Source organism: Rhinolophus hipposideros, assembly GCF_964194185.1.
Source record: "Rhinolophus hipposideros genome assembly, chromosome: 2".
NCBI classification, from domain to species: domain Eukaryota; kingdom Metazoa; phylum Chordata; class Mammalia; order Chiroptera; family Rhinolophidae; genus Rhinolophus; species Rhinolophus hipposideros.
Genome location: NC_138048.1, coordinates 47,870,560 through 47,890,844, shown reverse-complemented (window position 1 = coordinate 47,890,844; position 20,285 = coordinate 47,870,560). Strand labels below are relative to the sequence as shown.

The window sequence follows — 20,285 nt, the reverse complement described above, 5'->3', positions numbered from 1 at the left end:
GTACTACTCAGTTTTTTTCTAGTAAACATTCTTGAAAGGGAATATGTATGACAATAAGAGCAGGAAGGTCAAATGGAATGAGATTAGTAGACAGTGGCTTAGTCAGCAGAAAATTTTGAGCAGGGTAATAATGTGAACAGATTTCTGTTAGAAAGATTAATTTGGCAGTAGTGTATAGGTCAAGTGTAAGAAAAGGATATATGAAGCAGTGATAACTTTTTAGGTGTCCATTTCAACAGTCCAATTTAGAGGTAACAAAGACCAAAACTAGAGTAGTGGCAATTAATGGCAGTGAGATTCACTGTTGAAGAGGAGTACATATAAGAGATATTACAAAACTAGAATTAGTATAATTTGATAACTAATTGAATGTGGGGGTATAGAGAAGCCAGAAGAAAGAACAGATTTAGGAAGTGAGGATAAGGTGGAACATCCAGGAGACGAATGCCAATATGTAGTTATAACACATACTGGAAATTGAGTGACAGGTTAGGATTACAAAGTTTGAGGAGCTATCTGCGTATAGCTAATATTGATACCATAGGGATTGCTAAAAGAGAATCTGGAGAAAGAGAAAAGAATAAAAGACATACACTAGGGAAATGTCTGCATGTAGTAAAGAGTAAAGTGCACAAAAGGCAAAAGAGAAGCCAAATAAGGAAGAGTCCAAAAAAAGTATGAGGAAGAGAACCAGAAAATACAGTGCTAAAGAAGCCCAGGAAGTTTCAAGAATTTGGAGTGATAAACAGACTGAAGTGTTAAAACAAGTTCAAAGTGAATAAAAATTTAGAAAAGACCACTGGAATTTGTTAACAAAGCGATCACTACCAATGATCTTAAAGACAGAAATTTCAATAGGATAAAGAGATGATTTATGCTATATTTTATTCTACTTAGCAAACTCTGCTCTGTATTAAAGCTAGTTGAACATTAAAAATGTGAAGCAGGTATTTTATGTCTTATTCATCTCTTTATACCCCATGTTTCTTTGAACGAATAGATGTTTGATTAACATTTATTGCATTAAACCCTATCAGATTAAACTGAATTTAATTGAATTAAATTGAACTGCATTATATTACTCTGCCCTAAGGAATAATAATGAAAAGGGAGAAAGGAAGACAACAAATACAGATGATTCTTTTTAAAATTTGGAGATGACGGTAAGAAGACAAAAAAAGGAGGGTTAATAATTGTTTGTTTAAAGCTATCAGAGCTTTGGACTTGCTTCTAGGTAGAGGAAAGGACTGTCGCTGAGGGAGAGTTTGAAGGCAAGAGAAGGGAATATTCAGCGTACAAAAACCCTGAGGAGAGTGACCTAGGTCGTGGTGATACATACGTAAAAATTCATCAAACTGGACACTTAAGACTTTTGGATTTGTGTACTTTATGTAACTTATACCTCAACAAAAATCAATTAAAAAATAAAGAATATCTCAAAAAGGATTGAGATTGAGGGCACAAATTGAGGTTGTTAAATTTCCTCTGAAATAGACAGGAAACTAATGTTAAGATCATTGGTAGTGATGTTCAAATCCTGGAATTGTATATCCTCAATTTTAAAGGAAGTCATTTAAAAAATAAAGTCCTAGTCATGTATGTGAGTCTTTTACTGCGTAAATGAATAGAGACAATGGCTTATACTTTTTATCTAGACACAGTGCCAACCCCCTATCTATATGGACTTGGTAACTAACACTAAATAAATAGCAAACATAGATCTCAGTTACCTACCCACTATCCCTCTCTCAAGTCAAAAATCTGTGTTTATACTGTGTTATAGTTGTAGCTATATAGAAGGAGCTGATTAAACACTTTAGAACAATGAATATAGAGAGGCCAAAGTGAAACATAAAAAAGTATTTACCTTGCAACACTAGGTCCACAAGATATCCTGAAAAAAATATTCCATGGTGAAACAAGTTTGGGAAACACTATGTGCAATAACCTTCTTTTTGAGATTTTACAGTGTGCATTAGCATGTTAATGGCTACAAGAAGTCATGCAGTAAAGAAACATTTTCAGATTTGTTCAGCCTAGTATTTTCCGAACTTATTTGACCATGAGATCTTTATCTTTTTACCTTCCACTTATTATATCCTATGCAACTGATTTTCAACAGAATGTACTTTGAGAAATTTAGACAGATCCATAGATGATAAATCCATAGAAAATAAGTGGGTGATGGATATCTAAGATCCATCTTTAGCCTATGAAAATAATGTTATAGGGGGCAACTATAACATTATTCTATAAATATCTCTTGGTACTATTTTCAGGGAATTAAAAGATAATGAACTGAATAGACCATTAGTCTAACTCATGAAAATATTTACTCATATATTCTTAAGAAGGAAACTACAGAAAGGAGTTAAAGAAAAGAAAAAGAGATGGTAAAAGAGCTGAAAAGAGGGACTCGTAAGAAGATACTAAAGGAGTTGGGATGATACAACATGAAAAACAGATGGAGAGTATATCAAATAACTATACTGAGGTCTCTAAAATTATAAATTTTCTGAGGTGTGGCAATCTTCATTTCCTCTGAGATCAGAACAAGAATTGGTCTTAAACTACAGAATAGGAAATTAAAATTAGATTTAACAAAAACAAAACAACTCCTGACCAAAAAGGATGCAAAAATATTGGAAAAACTGATAATGAAGACAAATAGTTTTTCTGTGTTGCCAGTCTTAGAGAGACTCTTATTTGTCATGGATGATATAAGTATGTTCATGCTTGGAAGAAAAGGCTAGAAGTGGTAACCTCTGCACAATTAATCTGTGAAGCTTCTGGGGATATGATCTTCTATCTTCCTTACTTGAATTTTCCCAGCCACGAGTCAGCAATGGCTGCTCCCAAAATGGGAGTGAAATAACAGAGGCTGTTGAAGGCATGGTATACAGATGTGGAGGTGTCCTCGGTCCAGTGCAGGAAATACAGGAAATACAGGGTCAGGACAGCTGGGGCAAAAAAAAAAAAAAAAAAAAAAAAAAAGAGGCAAAATAAGATAGATGCATTCAAGTGACTTAAAGAGTAGAAGAACATTTAATCTCTGGTCTTTGAAGGGGGTCTTGACCTTCAACACTCCAATCAGTGAGACTGAGGGGTGACTGCTAGGCAGTAGGAGCAGGACCCATGGGAGTTATGAATGGGGGTGAGGGTCAGTGCGTAGTGTACAAGTACAATACTCCTCCCTTCAGTCCATATGAACACATAGCATCATTTAGGCCAATCACAAAGCTAACATGGTGCTTCTTCCAATATCCCTTTCTTCTCCTTCCCAGCAACAATCCAGTTCATACAACTGAGGAACAGACATGAAGACTGGAACTCAGATGATGAGTGTTTTCCCACTTATATTCTCACAGGCTGTGTTCTGGTTTCTAGTAGGCCTTTCTGCACTTGGCCTGTATGAGTTACTAGGTGAAATTCCATGAGGTGTTTATTGGAAGTCCTGAGGAAAGGAAAGGACCAATTTCCATGAAGGCAGAAAGAGTGCGTAAGGGAAATAAGTGTATACAAGATGTTACAAACATGGGGTGAGGGTGAGTAGGGAAGAATAAGACTTTGAGACACAAAATTACCTTTCATGCCATAGTAGGAAAAGCGCTCACAGAATTCATTTACCACGATGAAGGCAATGCTCAGTGGATAGTTGGAGCCACAGATTTTCTATGACACAGAAGGACAGTGGTTCAAGTATGAGCTTTTTCTCCCTATTTTAAACCACTAGATTGTTCAACAACAGAAAATTCATGTATTTTAAATCACCATGATAGATAATGTGAAGCAATGGTGCCTACTTTTCATGAAACAGCTATTATCAGCTAAAAGTTCTTGCATTGCTGAAACTATTCTGAATATTACTTTATTCCTCATTCATTAAACAAGGAACTTCTCAGACATTTCTTGATCCAGGACCTGCTTATCTTCTCATAACTACTAAGTGAAAAGTCCTGGGCTCTGGGCAGAATAATCATACTTATTTCTCGGGACAGAATAACAAAATGGTCTATGGAGCACTTAATGTCCAAGCAGTTACACGTAGATGCCAGTCACCTGCTTTGCTCCAGTGTGGGTACTGACTGATCTCTCTTGTCCCCCACCGGCCTTGTTCACCCTGCTGGGCGGACTGCTGGCAATATGATGGCTTCTCATTCACAGGCTGCTGGAGCCAGGCTCAGAGCCCAACATAGATTCCTAAAGGTAAGCTGATTGATCACCTGGACTTTGGGCAGAGAGTTCTTAAATCTTGTAAAATTAAATGTCCATTCTTCCTACGAAAGACATCCAATAATATTTGCTTGTTAATTCTACTGGACATAAAAAGGACTATGTTAGTTCATGCATTGTATCAGTCAGAAGACAAGGGATGTCATGTTTTATTTCAAACCCTTACCCATTATAACAGCCCAACTAACACGAGAGGGGGGAATGAAGATATCTGTCCTTGCGAGAGACAAATTTTATCATGAGATTTATTTTGCCTCTTATTTCATAAGAAATTTATGCAAGTTTGTAAGCAGCCTTAAATAGTTTGGGGCCAGAAGAGATATAACTAACTAAATAAATAGATAAAGTAATAAATTCACACTTTCATTCTTTTACCCATATGGATAAACAACCCTCTTAAATATTAATATATGCTAATGTATGGTAATAACTTGCTTGAAAGACACAATGAACTGGCTTCTTACCTTCCAAGCTCACAGCTTGAGAATTATACAAGCTGAAGCTTTGTTAATACACTTTCACCAGCTACAGAACACTGTCACTGGCTGTGTTAACATACTGACCTTGGCCATGTTGTTACACCTGTCTTTATGCTTCAGTTCTGTTATTCCAAAGAAATGGGAATACTACCACCTCTTGGCCCATATTGAGAACTCAGTAAGTATTGGCTATTATTACTATATTCTCTCCACTATAGGATTTGGATGTGAGGACTGAGTATGATAACGAATTTGTAAGTGTTTTAACAAGTATATAACGCAAAACATTATTACTTCTTTGTTTCTCTGTCCTGCCTCCCACTGTAAACTTGAACACATAGTTACCGAGGCTGGATCTATTCTAAAACTGCATTTGGTGTCCAGCATGACTCTGCACACAGGGGGAACTAAGGGCTGAGTTTTTATATTGGTAAAGAAAGAACAATCACACACAGTTCTCCAGAGAGGAGTGCTTGCCAAGTTTCCCTGGACATTCAAATTGCTTTTTTTTTGTTTTTAATTTGCCCAGACAAACTCAGAATATACAATGAAATACAGCAAAGTCCTGGATTCCAAATTAACTTTGACTACCTCTTGCTGCTGCTTCCTCTCCTATGAAAACCTGTTTGTATTTGGTTTTCAGGTAACCAAAAAAGAATAGCTTTTAATAACCTAATACAGCTCAGCCTGAAACTCCAAGAGGCCAAGGAAGAGAAGCAAAAGAGCAAGTCTTTTCCTGTCAGAGGCAGAACTGAATCTGGGGACTCACCGGAGGTGGCTTCTTTGGGAGGCCGGGGGGTCGAGGTGGTACCTCTTCAGTGGAGACAGGTAAAAAAAAAGTTTCCTTGGACTCGTTTTTCCTGAAGGGATTCATATCTGGCTCCTTACTCTCTCTCTCCCCAAGCATTTGGCTACCGTATGCACTTGGGACAGCTGCCAGATTACTGTGAAAAGGGGGACTGGGCGGGGAAGGGGGGTGGCTTCAGTAACTAGGTTTAACCCTGTGGGTGTTGGCTTCAGCAGTTGCCTAGCCCAGAGCAAAGCACAAGGCCATAGGAAAAGAAGGGTTGGGTTTCAGAGACTAGTTCAGAAAAATAATTATATCAAAAGGAAATAAAGCACAGGGAAGTAAGAACAACACATCACAAGACGGGATAAGACAATGCCAGAGAATTGAAAAAGAATGCAAACTAGTTAAGGGTACAACCCGTCAGCACAGATTTAAACATTGATTTCAGGATAAAATTAGCTGCCGTTTACTGAAAACCTATTATGGGCAAGGTTAATATATATATGAATTACATATATATTATCTACCTATTCTAATTGTTCTTACTATCCCCATTTTATAGGAACGAATGTCCCAAGAGGTTAAGTAATTTGTCCAAAGTCATGTGGCCAGCAGGTGGCAGAACTGGAATTTCACCATAACACATAAGAAAGATTGGTAAATTGAAATGCATTGAAAAGGGAAAGTCAACACAAAATTGAATTTGAAAAAAGAGAAAATATGTTGATCTTGGTTTTCAACATAATAAAGTTCAACTAGAAATACCCTATAAGCAATTAAAGAAGTAGGGTTAAGGAAAACAACAAAAGGATTGTGATGTACATTTGGGATCATTCTCCTTTTTGAAAACCATTTCCTGTGTTTTCATCATTTCAAGACTAATCCATCATTTCATTAACAAATAAAACTTAATTTTAGCAAAAATTATGAACCAGTTTCTTTTTAGATACTAGTGCAAATATAATTTTCCTTATTTTTTAGTTGATGGACTCCCAAATGGCTTCAGAATATATTTAGTCCTTATCAGAGGAAGAACAAGAAGAGGTATGATGATGACTGATGCATTTTGTACAGTATTATTTTTGCTAAGTCAAAGAGATAAAAGAAGAACAAAAGAGTAGGATGCTTGTCTGCCAGTCAAAATAAAAAGGAAAATAATGGTCAGAGAGCTATAAGAAAAAAGGAGGAAACCAACAAGGAGCTTGGGAAATGGAACGAATGATTTTGTTTGAGAATATGAGAACCTATGACTCTATCCCTCAAAAAATTCTTACATTACCTGTTTGAGTAATTTATTGACAAAACCAGGAAAAGTCTACCCTTTCCTCCCTAAAGTCTACTTCAGACTTTAACCATGTTTTCCCAACTTCTGTTATGCTCATCCCCCCTTTCACTGACTTTACCCAAAGAGTCCAGCTTCATTTCTGACTGTGTCATTAATGATTAAGCTGTAGTTATTCTTTCAGGAAATATTGCCCCTCTGGCTTGGTTAATGACTGGATGCAAAACAAATGAACAGTCAGAAGCTACCAGTCAAGTTAACCACTAGAGGCACAGAGGCCTTGAAGATCCAACGCCAGTGGCTCTCCCTGCTCTCGACTCGTACCTCTACACTAGCATTTGATCTGGCAGAGCAGATGAAATAGCACCTATATGTGATGTACCAATTCATTTGTGCCCATAAGTGCCCAAAATACCAAACTTTAGAGTATTGATCTTGGCTCTCTGATATGCTTTTATTTAGATGAAATTCTTTGGATTATGGCAATATAATGTTAGTATTCATAGAATCAAATAATATCAGAGATGGAAGAAATTTTAATCTTATGTAAACGAAATTTCCCCACTGATGAGTCATTTATGTTAACTCATACACATGAGCGCGCGCACACACACACACACACACACACACACACACACACACACATACAAATGAATAGTCCTTTCCCTTGAAAATTCTTATACACTACTAGATCGAGGTAGGGATATAAGAACCTGTTTTTTAAATTAAATTTATTGGGGTAACATTGGTTAATGACAGTATATCAATTTCAGGTGTAACTTTGTAATACACTATCTGTATACTCCAGTGTGTGTTCATCATCTGAAGGTCTGTCTCCTTCCGTCACCTTGTATTTGACCCCCTTTACCCAATTCATCATCTCCCTGGCCCCTTCCCCTCTGGAAACCACCATTTTGTTGTCTCTATGAGTTTTTTGTTTTGTTTTGCTAGCTAGTTTTCTGCTTTTTGTTTTATATCCCACAAATGAGTGAAATCATACAGTTTTTGTCCTTTTCCATCTTATTTCACTTAGCATAATAATCTCAAGAGCCATCCATGTTGTCGCTAATGGCAGTATTTCATCTTTTTATGGCTGAGTAGTGTTCCATTGTATATACATACCACATCTTCTTTACCCAATCGTCCATCGAAGGACATTTAGGTTGTTTCCATGTCTTAACCATTGTAAACAATGCTGCAATGAACATTAAGAGTACATGTATCTTTACGAATAAGTGTTTTCAATTTTTTTGGTAGATACCTAGAAGAGGGATTTTTGGTTCGTATGGTAGCTCTATTCTTAATTTTTTGAGGAACCTCCGTACTGTTTTCCGTAGTGGCTACAGCTATTACAACCAGCAGTGTACGAGGCTTCCCTTTTCTCCACATCCTCTCCAACACTTATTATTTCTTATTTTATTGGTAATAGCCACTCTAACAGGTGTGAGGTAGTATCTCATTGTGGTTTTGATTTGCATTTCCCTTATAACTACTGATGTTGAGCTTTCATAAATTTATTTATTGGCCATCAGTATATCTTCTTTGGAAAAGTGTCATTCAGTTCCTCTGCCCAATTTTTAATCTGATTGGTTTTTGTTGTTGTATGAATTCTTTACATATTTTGGATATTAGCCCCTTATCAAAAATATTGCTTGTAAATATCTTCTCCCATTTGGTTGGTTGACTTTTTTTGGGTTGATGGTTTCTTTTGCTGTTGGGAAGCTTTTTAGTTTGATGTAGTCTCGTTCATTTATATTTGTTTTACTTCCCTTGCCTTTAGGGTCAATATCACAAAAACCCCTCTAAGACCAAAGTCCATAAGTTTAGTGCCTATGTTTTCTTCTATGTAATTTATTGTTTCAGGTCTTATATCAAAGTCTTTAATTCATTTCAATTTTTGTGGATGGTGTCAGATAGCAGTCTAGTTTCGTTCTTTTGCTTGTGGTTTTCCAATTTTCCCAACACCATTTATTGAAGAGACTTTCCTTTCTCCATTGTATATTTTTGGCTCCTTCGTCGAAAATTAGTTGCCATATATGTGTACCATATATTTCTGGACTCTCAATTCTGTTCCATTGGTCTGCATGTCTGTTATTCTGCCGATACCATATTATTTTGACTACTGTAGTTTTGTAGTATAGTTTGAGTCAGGAAGTGTGATGCCTCTGGCTTTAAAAACCTGTGTTTTTTTTAACAAGCACCTCTGATGATTCTTATGACAGGGATTTGGGGAACACTGGTTTGAAATTCCTCTCCCAGTCTAGCCTGAAGAATATTACAGAAGAGCTGAGAATGGACAGAGCAAGGACTAGATAGAATTCTAGCCTTCCAAATCCTACTCTAAAGCCCTTTCTCTCATATCAAAATGCCTCTTATACCCTATCATGTTTGCTAAGTTGAAATCAGATAGAAGGATAAAAGGGAAAAGATCTAAAAGTAACTCCTGGATAGAAATTAACACAAACTCTTCAGAGACAAAAAATATAATAAAAATGGAAGAATCTAAAATGTCAGTGATAAGGATAAAAAATATTTGTGACTTCAGTGCTTATAACAGCAGAAAGTAATATTTTATAGTCATAGCAAGGAGACTGAAGCTGTAAAATGAAAGACACTAATATAGAAAGAAGAAGCAAATAAGGAATTAAAAGTGAACATGTTTAACAGGTGTGTATGTAAATAAAATCAGCACACAAAAATAAATTGTATTTAAATTCAGCAAAAACAAATAGAAAAGAAAATTTAAGAAATAATATCAGCTATAATAGCATAAAAAGATACCTAGGAGTAAATCTAATAAAAGACATTCAAGACTTCAACACTAAACACTATAAACTGTTAGCAAGAGAAATTTTAAAAGATCTAAACAAATGAAGAGACATACCACGCTCATATTTGGAAGGTTCATATTGTAAAGATGTCAGTATTCCCCAAATCAATCTATAATTTCAACACAAAATCCCAACAGGTTTTGTGAGTATAGAAAATGAGAATTTGATTTTTAATATTTGAGCTTGTTTTAATTAAGTAATAAATGACATAGTTGCAGTTCTCACATAAGTACTGATGAATAAAATAGAAAAGGGAAGACATATATTAGTTGAAGGTAGGCCAGAAAAAGGGGAGAGAAGAAAGCAGGAGAGATTAAAACCAAAACTTAAGAATTAAAAAAAAAAAAAAAAAACTACGGAAATCTCTGGTAAGAGGTGAAGTTGAATAAAAAATTTTTTCAAAATTGACAAAACTTGGAAGCAACCAAAATTCCTTCAGTAGGTGTGCGGATAAATAAATGGTGGTACATGCAGACAATGCAATGTTATTCGGTGCCAAAAAGAAATTAGCTATCAAGCCATGAAAAAGACATGGAAGAAACTTAAGTACATATTGCTAAGTGAAAGAAATCAATATGAAAAGGCCACATACTGTATAATTCCAAGTATATGACATGCTGGAAAAGGTAAAACTGAGGAGACAGTAAAGATCAGTGGTCCAAGGGTTGGAGGGGAGGGATGAATAGGCAGAGCACAGGATTTTCACAGTAGTGAAACTATTCTGTATGATTCTACAATGGTGGATACATGCTGTTATATATTTGTCAAAACCCATAGAATGTACAACACAAAGAGTGAACTGTAATTAAACTATGAATTTGGGTGATGATGTGTCAGTGTAGGTTCATTGATTGTGAAAAATGTACCATTCTGGTAAGGATGTTTATAGTGGGGTAGGTTGTGCATTAGTGGGGACAGGGAGTATACGAAAACCCTCTGTACTTTCTGCTCAATTTTGTTGTGAACCTAAAACTTATCCAAAAAATAAAGTTTATTAATTAAAAAAAAAGAAACTGCTGCTGGTCAGTGGCTTTCAACTAGTCTAATATGTATCATTTCTTCCAAATTAAAAAATATTAACAGATATAAATATTATTTATCTTCTTAACACTTAACAGCTTATTTTTCTCTCAAAAACAAAATAAGCAAATAATGAAAAATATTATGATAACAGTTGTTTCATTGAAACATTTAGGTTCACCTTTACCCTAAATTATAGCTTAATTTTGTCAAGAATTAATACATATATTTTCCACAAAAATTTAAGAAATATGAAATAGAAAAGTCTCAGAAATATAATTAAAATCATAGACATTTATTATATAGTTTTGACATTTCACAATTGTAGACAGCAGTGTGGTAAAACAGATGTCTGAACTTGAATTCTATAGAACACTTTATCTCTCATTTGTTAACTAACCATATATGGGCAAGTTACTGTGAGTCTGTTTTCTCATCTGTAAAACTTCATAAAAGTTTTAACATTATATGAAAATACATGCAAATGCTGGTACTCATAAAGGTAAAAAAATATTAACATTAACTGAAAATTATTCATCAAATTTAATTTATTTTATCATTTAAAGATACATTTTCCTCAGTCTTAGGAATTTTTATTCTCAATATAAAATAATCACGTCTTGTAAATTTTACATTTATAGCTGAATGTTTCTTCATTCATCACTGTCACTTCCTGAATCACTCAGCTGCAAATCATTTCCTAAAATAAAAAAATAGCAAAACTGTAATGATTAAATATTTAATATTTTAATGTTTAATATATTTATTTTTGGATAACATAAATATTATACAAAAAGTAATTCCAGTGATACTGTTTAGTCAACATTTTGTCATTAATAATCAGACTTCTGATACTATAATACAATTTAGTCACATTGTTAGTAACTCAAATAACCAATACTGCCTGTAAAGAAAAAATACACCAATAATCTTCAGAATAATTTTAGTATCACCTGGCATCTATTTTGGTCTTTTTTTATCTTCTTTCACATACCAACATCACCCTTCTTTTTATACCCTTTTTATACCACTGATTAAATTACACCTGGAAATGAGAGAAAATGTGGTTTAGAAGATCAGATTATACCATTTTGAAGAGCGAAAAAAATTATAAAATTCTTAAATTAGCATTTTGTCAAAATCATTATGCTTTTTAAAAGTAACTCATCATCGATTTCTTTTGTAATTCATCCATGTGCTTATGGTCATGAAACTTACATTCCAGTGTGGGAAACAGACAGTAAATAAACAAATATATAATATGCCAAGAAGGGATAAATACTATGAAACAATGAAGATAGGTATGGGGAGAGTGGTAGGAGGTGCTATGTTAGATAGGGTAGTTGGGAAAACTTCTTTGAGGGGTGACATTAGAACAGAAATCCAAAAGTAAAGAGAAAGTCATGAAAATATGAAGGGGAGTAACTGTCTAGGCTCAGGGAACAGCGCATACAAATGTCCCAAGGCAGAAGCATTCTTGTTGTGTTCTCTGACTGTAAGAAGGTCACTGTGGCTGGAGTAGAACGAAGAGGAAGGGAATAATAGGAAATGAGGTCACAAAAATATCCACAGACCATGGTTTCTAGGTTATGGTAATAACTTTGAATTTTGTTTGAAATGTAATGAGAATTCATCAGGAAATTTTAAGCAGTTAACTGAATTGGACACTATTACATATCAGTGAATAAACTATAATAGTATGAAAGAAACAAGGAATCAGGGAGAACAGTATGAATCTATTGTAGTTTCTCATGTAAGAAATAATACTGGCTTTGACTCAGGTGGTTCAGGTAGAGGTAGTGGTAAGTGGTCAGATTTATAATATACTTTGAAGATAAAACTTAAAGGACCATCAAAAGCACTAGACTTAGGTCATGAGAGAAAGCAAAAAGTGAAGAATGATCCTCAATATTTCTGGTCTAAACACCTAGGTAAATGGTGGTATCATTTACTGAGATGAGAAATGCAAGAGGAACAAGACTGTGTGAGAAAAATCACAAGTTCAGCTTTCAACATGGCACATTTGAAAAATCTTGTAAATTTTTAAGTATATATGGTACAGGCAATTGGATATAAAAGTCTGGAGCTGAAGGTAGGGGCTAGAGCTGGAAGTAAAGATTTGGGAGTCATTGATTATAGGGGTTTATTTGAAGCTATGGGATTGGATAAAAACATTTGGGTAGTAAATTACAATGGTTAAAAAAATTCTTGTAATTTTTAACTACTCCACAATCAACAACAGCTGGCACATTTTGAAGTTAATACCCAATTTAAGAAGAGTAGATTTTAAATAACATATAAGTTGTTCTAAGATATCTCAGTCTATTACCTGAACTCCAGAGCTGATTATATCATTTGATAAAGAAATCTGCTAAAACTTCTTTTGTGCATCTGGTTCCCATGACCATTTCATCAATTTCAAAGCTTAAGTTTCCACTTATTATACAACTATTGAATGGCACAAGAATGTTCAACTTGATATGATGCCTGTAATATGAGTTTCTCAAGTGACACAAACCCAAACATCCTGAGTTTCATTTTTCTTAATAGACTTTATGTTATAGAGGTCATATGCATAGTATCACCGTGTTGTTAAAATGCTCAGTCATTTTTGAAGATATGAGATTAGCCTTTGAATAGAGGTGTTTAGTACAAGCAATATGTTTTCAATCAAAATGGTAATTATGACTCGAAAAAAAGAGTTTACCCATAGCAAATGCATTCAGACACCTAAACCAGTGGTTTTCAATGAGAGCAACACAGCCCGCTGAAAGATTTTACAGAAATTTATGTAAGGGATTGCTTGTACAGATGATTTGCGGATTGTTAGCAGCAGTCAGTGAGTGGAGAATTTAGTGATGGCAAATGTCTTGTAATGCTGGGGCCAGTCTTGTACAATAAAGACCTCCTCCGCATTCTGCATAACTTGAAAGTCCAGTACGATACTCATGTACTTGGAAGACCTGCTTGTAATTTTAAGGCTAGAACCTAATTGCATTTTTGTAAGCTAGAAGTATTCTTTTGCACAGATTTAAAATTTACTGAGACGATCCAAGATGGCAGATTAGAAACACACTATGACTGCTGCCTCCCAGGATCACATTAAAATTACAACTAAATTATAGACCAATCAACCTCAAGAATCATCTAAAGACAAGCTGAACAGAACACCTATAATTAAGGATATAAAGAAAAGGCCATATTGAGACTGGTAGGAGAGGCAGAGACATGAAACAGGCTGGCCCCAAAACTACAGGTAGTGGTTAAACACCGAAGGGACACCTCCCTGAAGAGGGAAGAGTCTAGCCCCACACTAGGCTCCCAACCCAGAGGTCCTGTGCCAGGAAGAGGAGTCCCCACAACATCTGACAGTGAATATCGGTGAGGACTCCCCACAACATCTGACAGTGAATATCGGTGAGGACTCTGTCCATCCATCCTTGTGAGATGGAAGGCAGCTGGAAACCCAGACATTCTCTTAAAGGGCCAGCATGCAAACACACTCACTTGCAAATACTCACCTGGGTTCCGATAAAGGGGCAAGAACTTGAAAGGTGCCAGAGACATTCGGGGAAAGCTGAGTTGTGTGGCTCAGAGTAAGGGGTGGAGGGAGAACCACTACTGTCCTTGAGTGAAGCCCATCTCACCTGTGGCCTACAGGAGGGCACCATCTTCCTATGTTGAGCCTTTCCTTAAAAAGGCCAAATCTGAGACCTCTTTGGTCTAGTTAAATCCACACATACATACTAGTTTGGTGACACCCTGGGTCACTGCACCTCCCAGCTAGTGCTGCGTCACCGGGGGGCACTCTCAGCTCCCAGAGGCTGGCCCCACACCACTAGCTGCAGAACCCGTTTACAGCAGCAGATGGCTCATGTAGGCTGGGAACTTTTGGTGGCAGACAGCCACAAATTGCACTGTAGCCTTTCTTGGGTAGGTCTCAGAAATCTGAGGGCCGAAGGAGAGCAGTGGCTGGCTAGCGTTCTCAGGGCATTTTGCAAAGTAGTCACAGGCCCAGCACTGGCGCAAGAAGTGAATCTGCATTAACTTTGTAAAAACCACCGTCCACACCTCCTGACTCCTTGCAACCCTGCCCCGCCCAGCTAGTGCTGCATTGCCAGGAACACTCCCAACACTGTGTCAACGAGCCTGGCCCATGTACCTAAGGAGGCTCTTTCAATGCCGAGCCTTATGGGCAGCTGACAGGTGGCAACAGGTCTAGGGGAGCGCTGAGCCTTTTGCTCAGGGGCCCAAGGCCCAATACTGGTGGCAGCCGGCATCTGTTCAGTGAGGCCACGCACACTCTCCCCCAGGTACAACACAAGCAGCAAACAACCACATATAGCTTTGTAGCTCCCATCAGGTAACCCTGGGTAGGTCACAGGCTAAGCTAGAGAAACCAGAAACAATACACCCAGAGACCAGCTTCCGACCATGTCAGAGCATTACCTGATTAGCCCCACAGGTGGCACACCTGAAGGGTAGTCTCAACAGGCACAAGGGGGCAAATCCCCCTCTAAGGGGTCACCACCCACAAAGCAGCTCATACACTGTGGGCGTAGCCAACCCTCACGGCCAGTCAGCCTGAGAGTCAATACCACAGATGTTCCAAAAGCATTCAAGGCTCAACTATATACAACAGGAGAATACACACAACACACACACCTGGAACACACGCACAGGTGATCAGGGAGACTGTGCCACTGGACCACATGGGACACATAGTACATAAGGCCACCCAGAAAAAACGAGAGACATAAGAGATCTACCTAATACACAGAAACAAACACAGAGAGGCAGTCAGAATGAGGAAACAAAAAATCATGTTCCAAATAGAAGAACAGGAGAAACCTCCGGAAAAAGTAATAAATGAAACAGAGGCAACCAACCTACCAGAAACATAGTTTAAAACACTGGTTATAAGAACGCTTAAGGAACTTAGTGAGAACTTCAACAAGAGATATTATAGTAAGCATAAATAAGGACTTGAAACCATAAAAAAAGTCAGAAATAAAGAATACAATAACTGAAACGACGACTACCCTACAAGGAATCAACAGCAGACTAGATGAAGCAGAGGATTGAGTCAGCAATTTAGAACACAAAGTAGCATAAAACACCAAATTGGAACAACAAAAGGAAAAAGAACAAAAATAATGAAGATAGTTTAAGGGACCTTGGACACTGCATTTACCAGAACCTTCCATACAATGTTGAAGGAAATCATGACACTATTCCTCCTTGCTTTTTTCCTGACTTTAATGGGAATGCTTCAAGTCTCTAATAATCTAATGTTGGCAGTAGTTTTGCTTTTTATAATTAACTTCTATAAAGTTAAGGAAATTCCCTTATATTCTACCTTTGGCAACAGTTTTAAAATGAATAAATATTGAATTTTGTCAAATTCAAATTTGTGAAATAATCATATGGTTTTACTCCTATAATCTGTTAATGTGATGAATTATATTGATATTATTTCAGATGCGTCTTATATTTCTGTAATGACTCATTTGGTCATGATTTAGCTTGCTTGTTTTAAATACACTGATTATTCAATTTTCTAATATTGTATTTAATAATTTTGCATCCATGTTCTTAAGCGAAATTGATCCACAATGCTTTTCGCCTTATTCCTGTACAGTTTTGATACTGAGATTATCCTCAAATTGTAAAAGAATTGGGTCACTTTCCCTACTTTTCTATGCTCTGAAACAGTTTGCAGAAGATAACAATTATTTGTTCCTTGAAGATTTGTTAAAATTCATCTGTGAAACTATTTTCAGTTTTCCAGCATCTTGGGGACATGGAAATAGGGTGGAGGAAGAAAAGACATTAATTGGTTTCTTCAGGCTTTCTACCTTTCTTTGAGTCAGATTTGGTAAGTTATACTTTTTCTAGAAAATCATCTAGTTCTATGCCAAGTTTACTGGGGTGAAATTTTTGTAAAATTCTCATAATTTTAAAAATAAATGCATATCATAGTTATAATTTTAACCACTTTTTCATTCTTAATATTGTTTATTTGTGCCTTTTCCTTTTTGCTTAATCAGCCATTGTTAGAAGATGGTCTTTTTATTAGTTTTTGAAGAAATTACTTTTAGTCTTGTTGATCCTCTAATGTTTCTGTTATCCACTAAGTTAATTTAAATTCTAATCTATAGTACTTTCTTCTGCTTTCTCTAAGTTTAAGATGTTATTGTTCTTCTAGTCCCTCAAGGTAAACCTTTTATTCATTTATTTTCAATTTTTTAAAGAACTTTTTGAAGCTACAAATTTCCCCATTAAGTACCACTTTGCCTGTATTCCAAAATTGCTGAGATATATTATTTTTGATATTGCTTAATTATAAATATGTTGTAATTTCATTGTAGGTTCCTTTTAACATGTAATTAGGCATATTCTTTGAAGTTCTAAGCATGTATTTTTAAACTAATTTTTGTTAATTATTTATATCTTTATTATATTTTAGTCAGGTAATACGATCAATAAAATATGTATTATTTGAAATGTGTTATTTCCTTTGTTCTAGTAGGAAGTGATTTCTATTAATGTTTGATTATATACCTTAAAAGAATACCCACTTTGCATTTTTGGATTGTGGGATTCTATATTTACTATTAGAATAAGTACATTAATTATGTTGTTGAAAGATTTTATACCCTTACCAAATTTTGTCTGCTTGATTACAGATGCGTTAATCTTCCACTATGATAGAGGCTTGTCAATTCCTCCTACTTCTGTAAATTGTTATTTTATATAAATACACACACACATATAACTACATATTTTAATATACATGTACACATGTGGTAAAATATTATTATGGATATACAAATTCATAATTGTTTATCCTCCTAGTGAATTAAGCCCTTTGTCATTACTTGGTCATTCAAGAAATCAGATGCTCCAATTTTACCTCTCAAGTTAGGAATAATAGTACTAAAGACGTAAATAACTAGAAGTTCGAAAGACCTTTCCTGGTCCCTAATTAGCTCATAGTTTTACTTTAATTCTCTGCTACCCAGTCTTGGCTCCTTTTTTATTTAGTTTTGTTATTAGGCTAGAGCTAGTCAATCTTTCCTAGCTACTTACTTTATCATTATTAACCTACACTGTGAGATTAGTTTTAAAGATAGAGAAAATTTATTCTCCACCATAGAGTTATCAACCAGAATAACTTTATTAAAAAGTATTTACTGAGCATCTACTATGTATAGGTACTGTGCTAGGTGCAACTATTCAATGATAAGCAAAAAATATACAAGGTCACTGTCTTCCTGGAGCTTATACTTTAAAAGAGAGCAAATCATACAAATAAATATAAATTTATAATTGTGAAATTTGATATTAAGAAGATATTACTCTGAAGACCTATAAAAAAGGGGATCTGATGTTGTCAGGAAGGCAAGGAAGGTTTTCTTGATAAAGTAAACCTTGAATTGTAATCTAAAAGAGAAAAAGTTAACTACATGAAAAGGAAGTGTTTCTGGCTGAATGGACAGCACGTGTAAGGGCCCTGAGGTGGGTGAAAGTATTTGAGTATAGTGGCAAAAGAAGGCAAATGTTACTAATACAGAAAGAGCAAGACAATTATGTTCAGGTGTTTTGTTGCTTAAATTCTAGAAGAATTTAAAAGCTATTGAAAAGTGTAAAGCAGAAGAGGTGACAAATTATAGTTGAGTTATGAAAAGATCAATATGGCTGCAATGTACATAATAGATTAAAAATGGTTTTGAGTAGATATGGGCTGAACCCATAAGAAGTCATTGTACAGTAAAAGCAAGAAATAATGGTCTGTTTAGAATGACAGTGGTGAAGATGCAAAGAAGTAGATGAATCTGAGAAATATTAAGGATGTAAAAAAAACAGGTCTCAGTGAAGGACCGACTATATTGTAAAGAGAAGTTAACCCTTGAATACAATCAGGCTTCTGGGTTGCCTTTCACTAAGAAGAAACATACTTAGCCAAATATTATAAGCTGGTTTTAGACAAAGTGAATTTGAAATGCCTTTTACTAAGAAATGATGTTGGATTTATGTATCTAGAGCTCAGAGGTCTGGTTCAGAGATGAAAATATTTACAAGTTATCTATTGATTGCGACAGCATATGGAGATTATCTAGGAGAAGAATATAGAATAAAAAGAAAACAAGACCTAGGATTAAACCTTGAGGAACTCTAGCTCTAATAGACAGTAGATTATAAACCAGCAAAGAAGAGAGAGAAAGGTATCTGGAAAGATGGCAAAAAAAAAAAAACCCAAAAAGGCATTACGTCACAGAGTCAAAAGAAAATGAATAATTCAGTAGGAGGGTAATAGTTAACAGTATCAAATTAATAAAATAAAAGTATTTCTCTTTATCCAAATTTTAGATCATAGCCAGTATGGGTTCACAGTGAATTCTTACTTTTCTAATTACTCATGCTTATGTAGACTTACTTAAAGTATTCATCAGAAGGCCACTGCTGTTAGGATCTCTATCATGACTGGGATCTATGTCAGGAATCCTGCACTGTGGCATGGCAGACATGGTAGGATGTCCTGAGATGTAATTCCCCGGATCAGAAGGAGAGGATCTGTACTCTTCATTTTCTGAGTCACTGGAACTATCCTCACTGCTTGAAGATGATGAACTTTTAGAATCCGATGAACTATCACAACTACTCATCTGGTCCATTAGACTAGCTTCTGCCTTCAGTTCTGAAAACATAACAGAATTGAATAGATAGGTTAAATAAATAATATTAAATATAAATACTAAATAAATAAAATGTAAATGGTTAGTTTCTAAGAAAGCATTGATGAGGAATAAGTAAGACTAAACATATGAGCATAAACATACGTACATTTAAAGCTAAATTTTATATAAAAAAACTTCTCTATGAGCGCAAAATGAAAAGTAACATCCTTCTTCCTATCCCCTCTTCAAGTTCCTTTAATTCTACTTCCCAGGAATAATCATTGCTAATACTTTGTTGTGACCACATGTGTTTTTAAATTCTGCTTGGAAACTGGCATTTTACATTTTGACACCCAAATCACCTATTGTTAGATCTTGAGTTTGCTCTTTATTACTACCCACCCATAAGTTAAAAAAAAAGGGGGGGGGGAAGGCCTGGACTGGTGGCTCAGGCGGTTAGAGCTCCATGCTCCTAAATCCGAAGGCTGTCGGTTCGATTCCCACATGGGCCAGTGGGCTCTCAACCACAAGGTTGCCAGTTCAAATCCTCGAGTCCCACAAGGGATGGTGGGCTCCGCCCCCTGCAACTAAGATTGAACATGGCACCTTGAGCTGAGCTGCTTCACGGATGGCTCAGTTGGTTGGAGCGTGGGCTCTCAACCACAAGGTTGCCAGTTCGATTCCTCGATTCCTCGACTCCTGCAAGGGATGGTGGGCTGCGCCCCCTGCAACTAGCAATGGCAAGTGGACCTGGAGCTGAGCTGCGCCCTCCACAACTAAGACTGAAAGGACAACAACTTGACTTGGAAAAAAGTCCTGGAAGTACACACTGTTCCCCAATAAAGTCCTGTTCCCCCTCCCCAATAAAATCTTACATAAAAAAAGACAGACGGTGTCTAAATCTAAGCACTACACTTATTTATACCATTATACTCAAACATACATGTTATTCAAATAAAATATAATAAA

General features: G+C 35.9%; 2 protein-coding genes across 5 annotated transcripts in view; both read right to left on the bottom strand.

Moving 5' to 3' along the window:
* Positions 1-5,654, bottom strand: part of SLC15A2 (solute carrier family 15 member 2) — a 35,541-nt gene extending 29,887 nt beyond the window's left edge. The window contains exons 1-3 of one of the 2 annotated variants that reach the window (XM_081064771.1): positions 5,482-5,654; positions 3,585-3,672; positions 2,819-2,960 (exon numbers count right to left, since the gene is read on the bottom strand). In XM_081064771.1, the coding sequence (XP_080920897.1) occupies positions 2,819-2,960; positions 3,585-3,672; positions 5,482-5,619 (368 nt within the window). In that variant the 5' untranslated portion in view covers positions 5,620-5,654. The remainder of the gene's footprint in view (positions 1-2,818; positions 2,961-3,584; positions 3,673-5,481) is intronic. The other variant, XM_081064770.1, reaches the window with a different exon arrangement.
* Positions 5,655-10,779: 5,125 nt separating this feature from the next.
* Positions 10,780-20,285, bottom strand: part of EAF2 (ELL associated factor 2) — an 89,870-nt gene continuing 80,364 nt past the window's right edge. For 2 of the 3 annotated variants that reach the window (XM_081075610.1, XM_081075609.1), the window contains exons 5-6: positions 19,076-19,336; positions 10,911-11,335 (exon numbers count right to left, since the gene is read on the bottom strand). In XM_081075610.1, coding sequence (XP_080931736.1) covers positions 11,289-11,335; positions 19,076-19,336 — 308 coding nt within the window. In that variant the 3' untranslated portion in view covers positions 10,911-11,288. Of the gene's footprint in view, positions 11,336-19,075; positions 19,337-20,285 lie in introns of all 3 variants that reach the window. The other variant, XM_081075608.1, reaches the window with a different exon arrangement.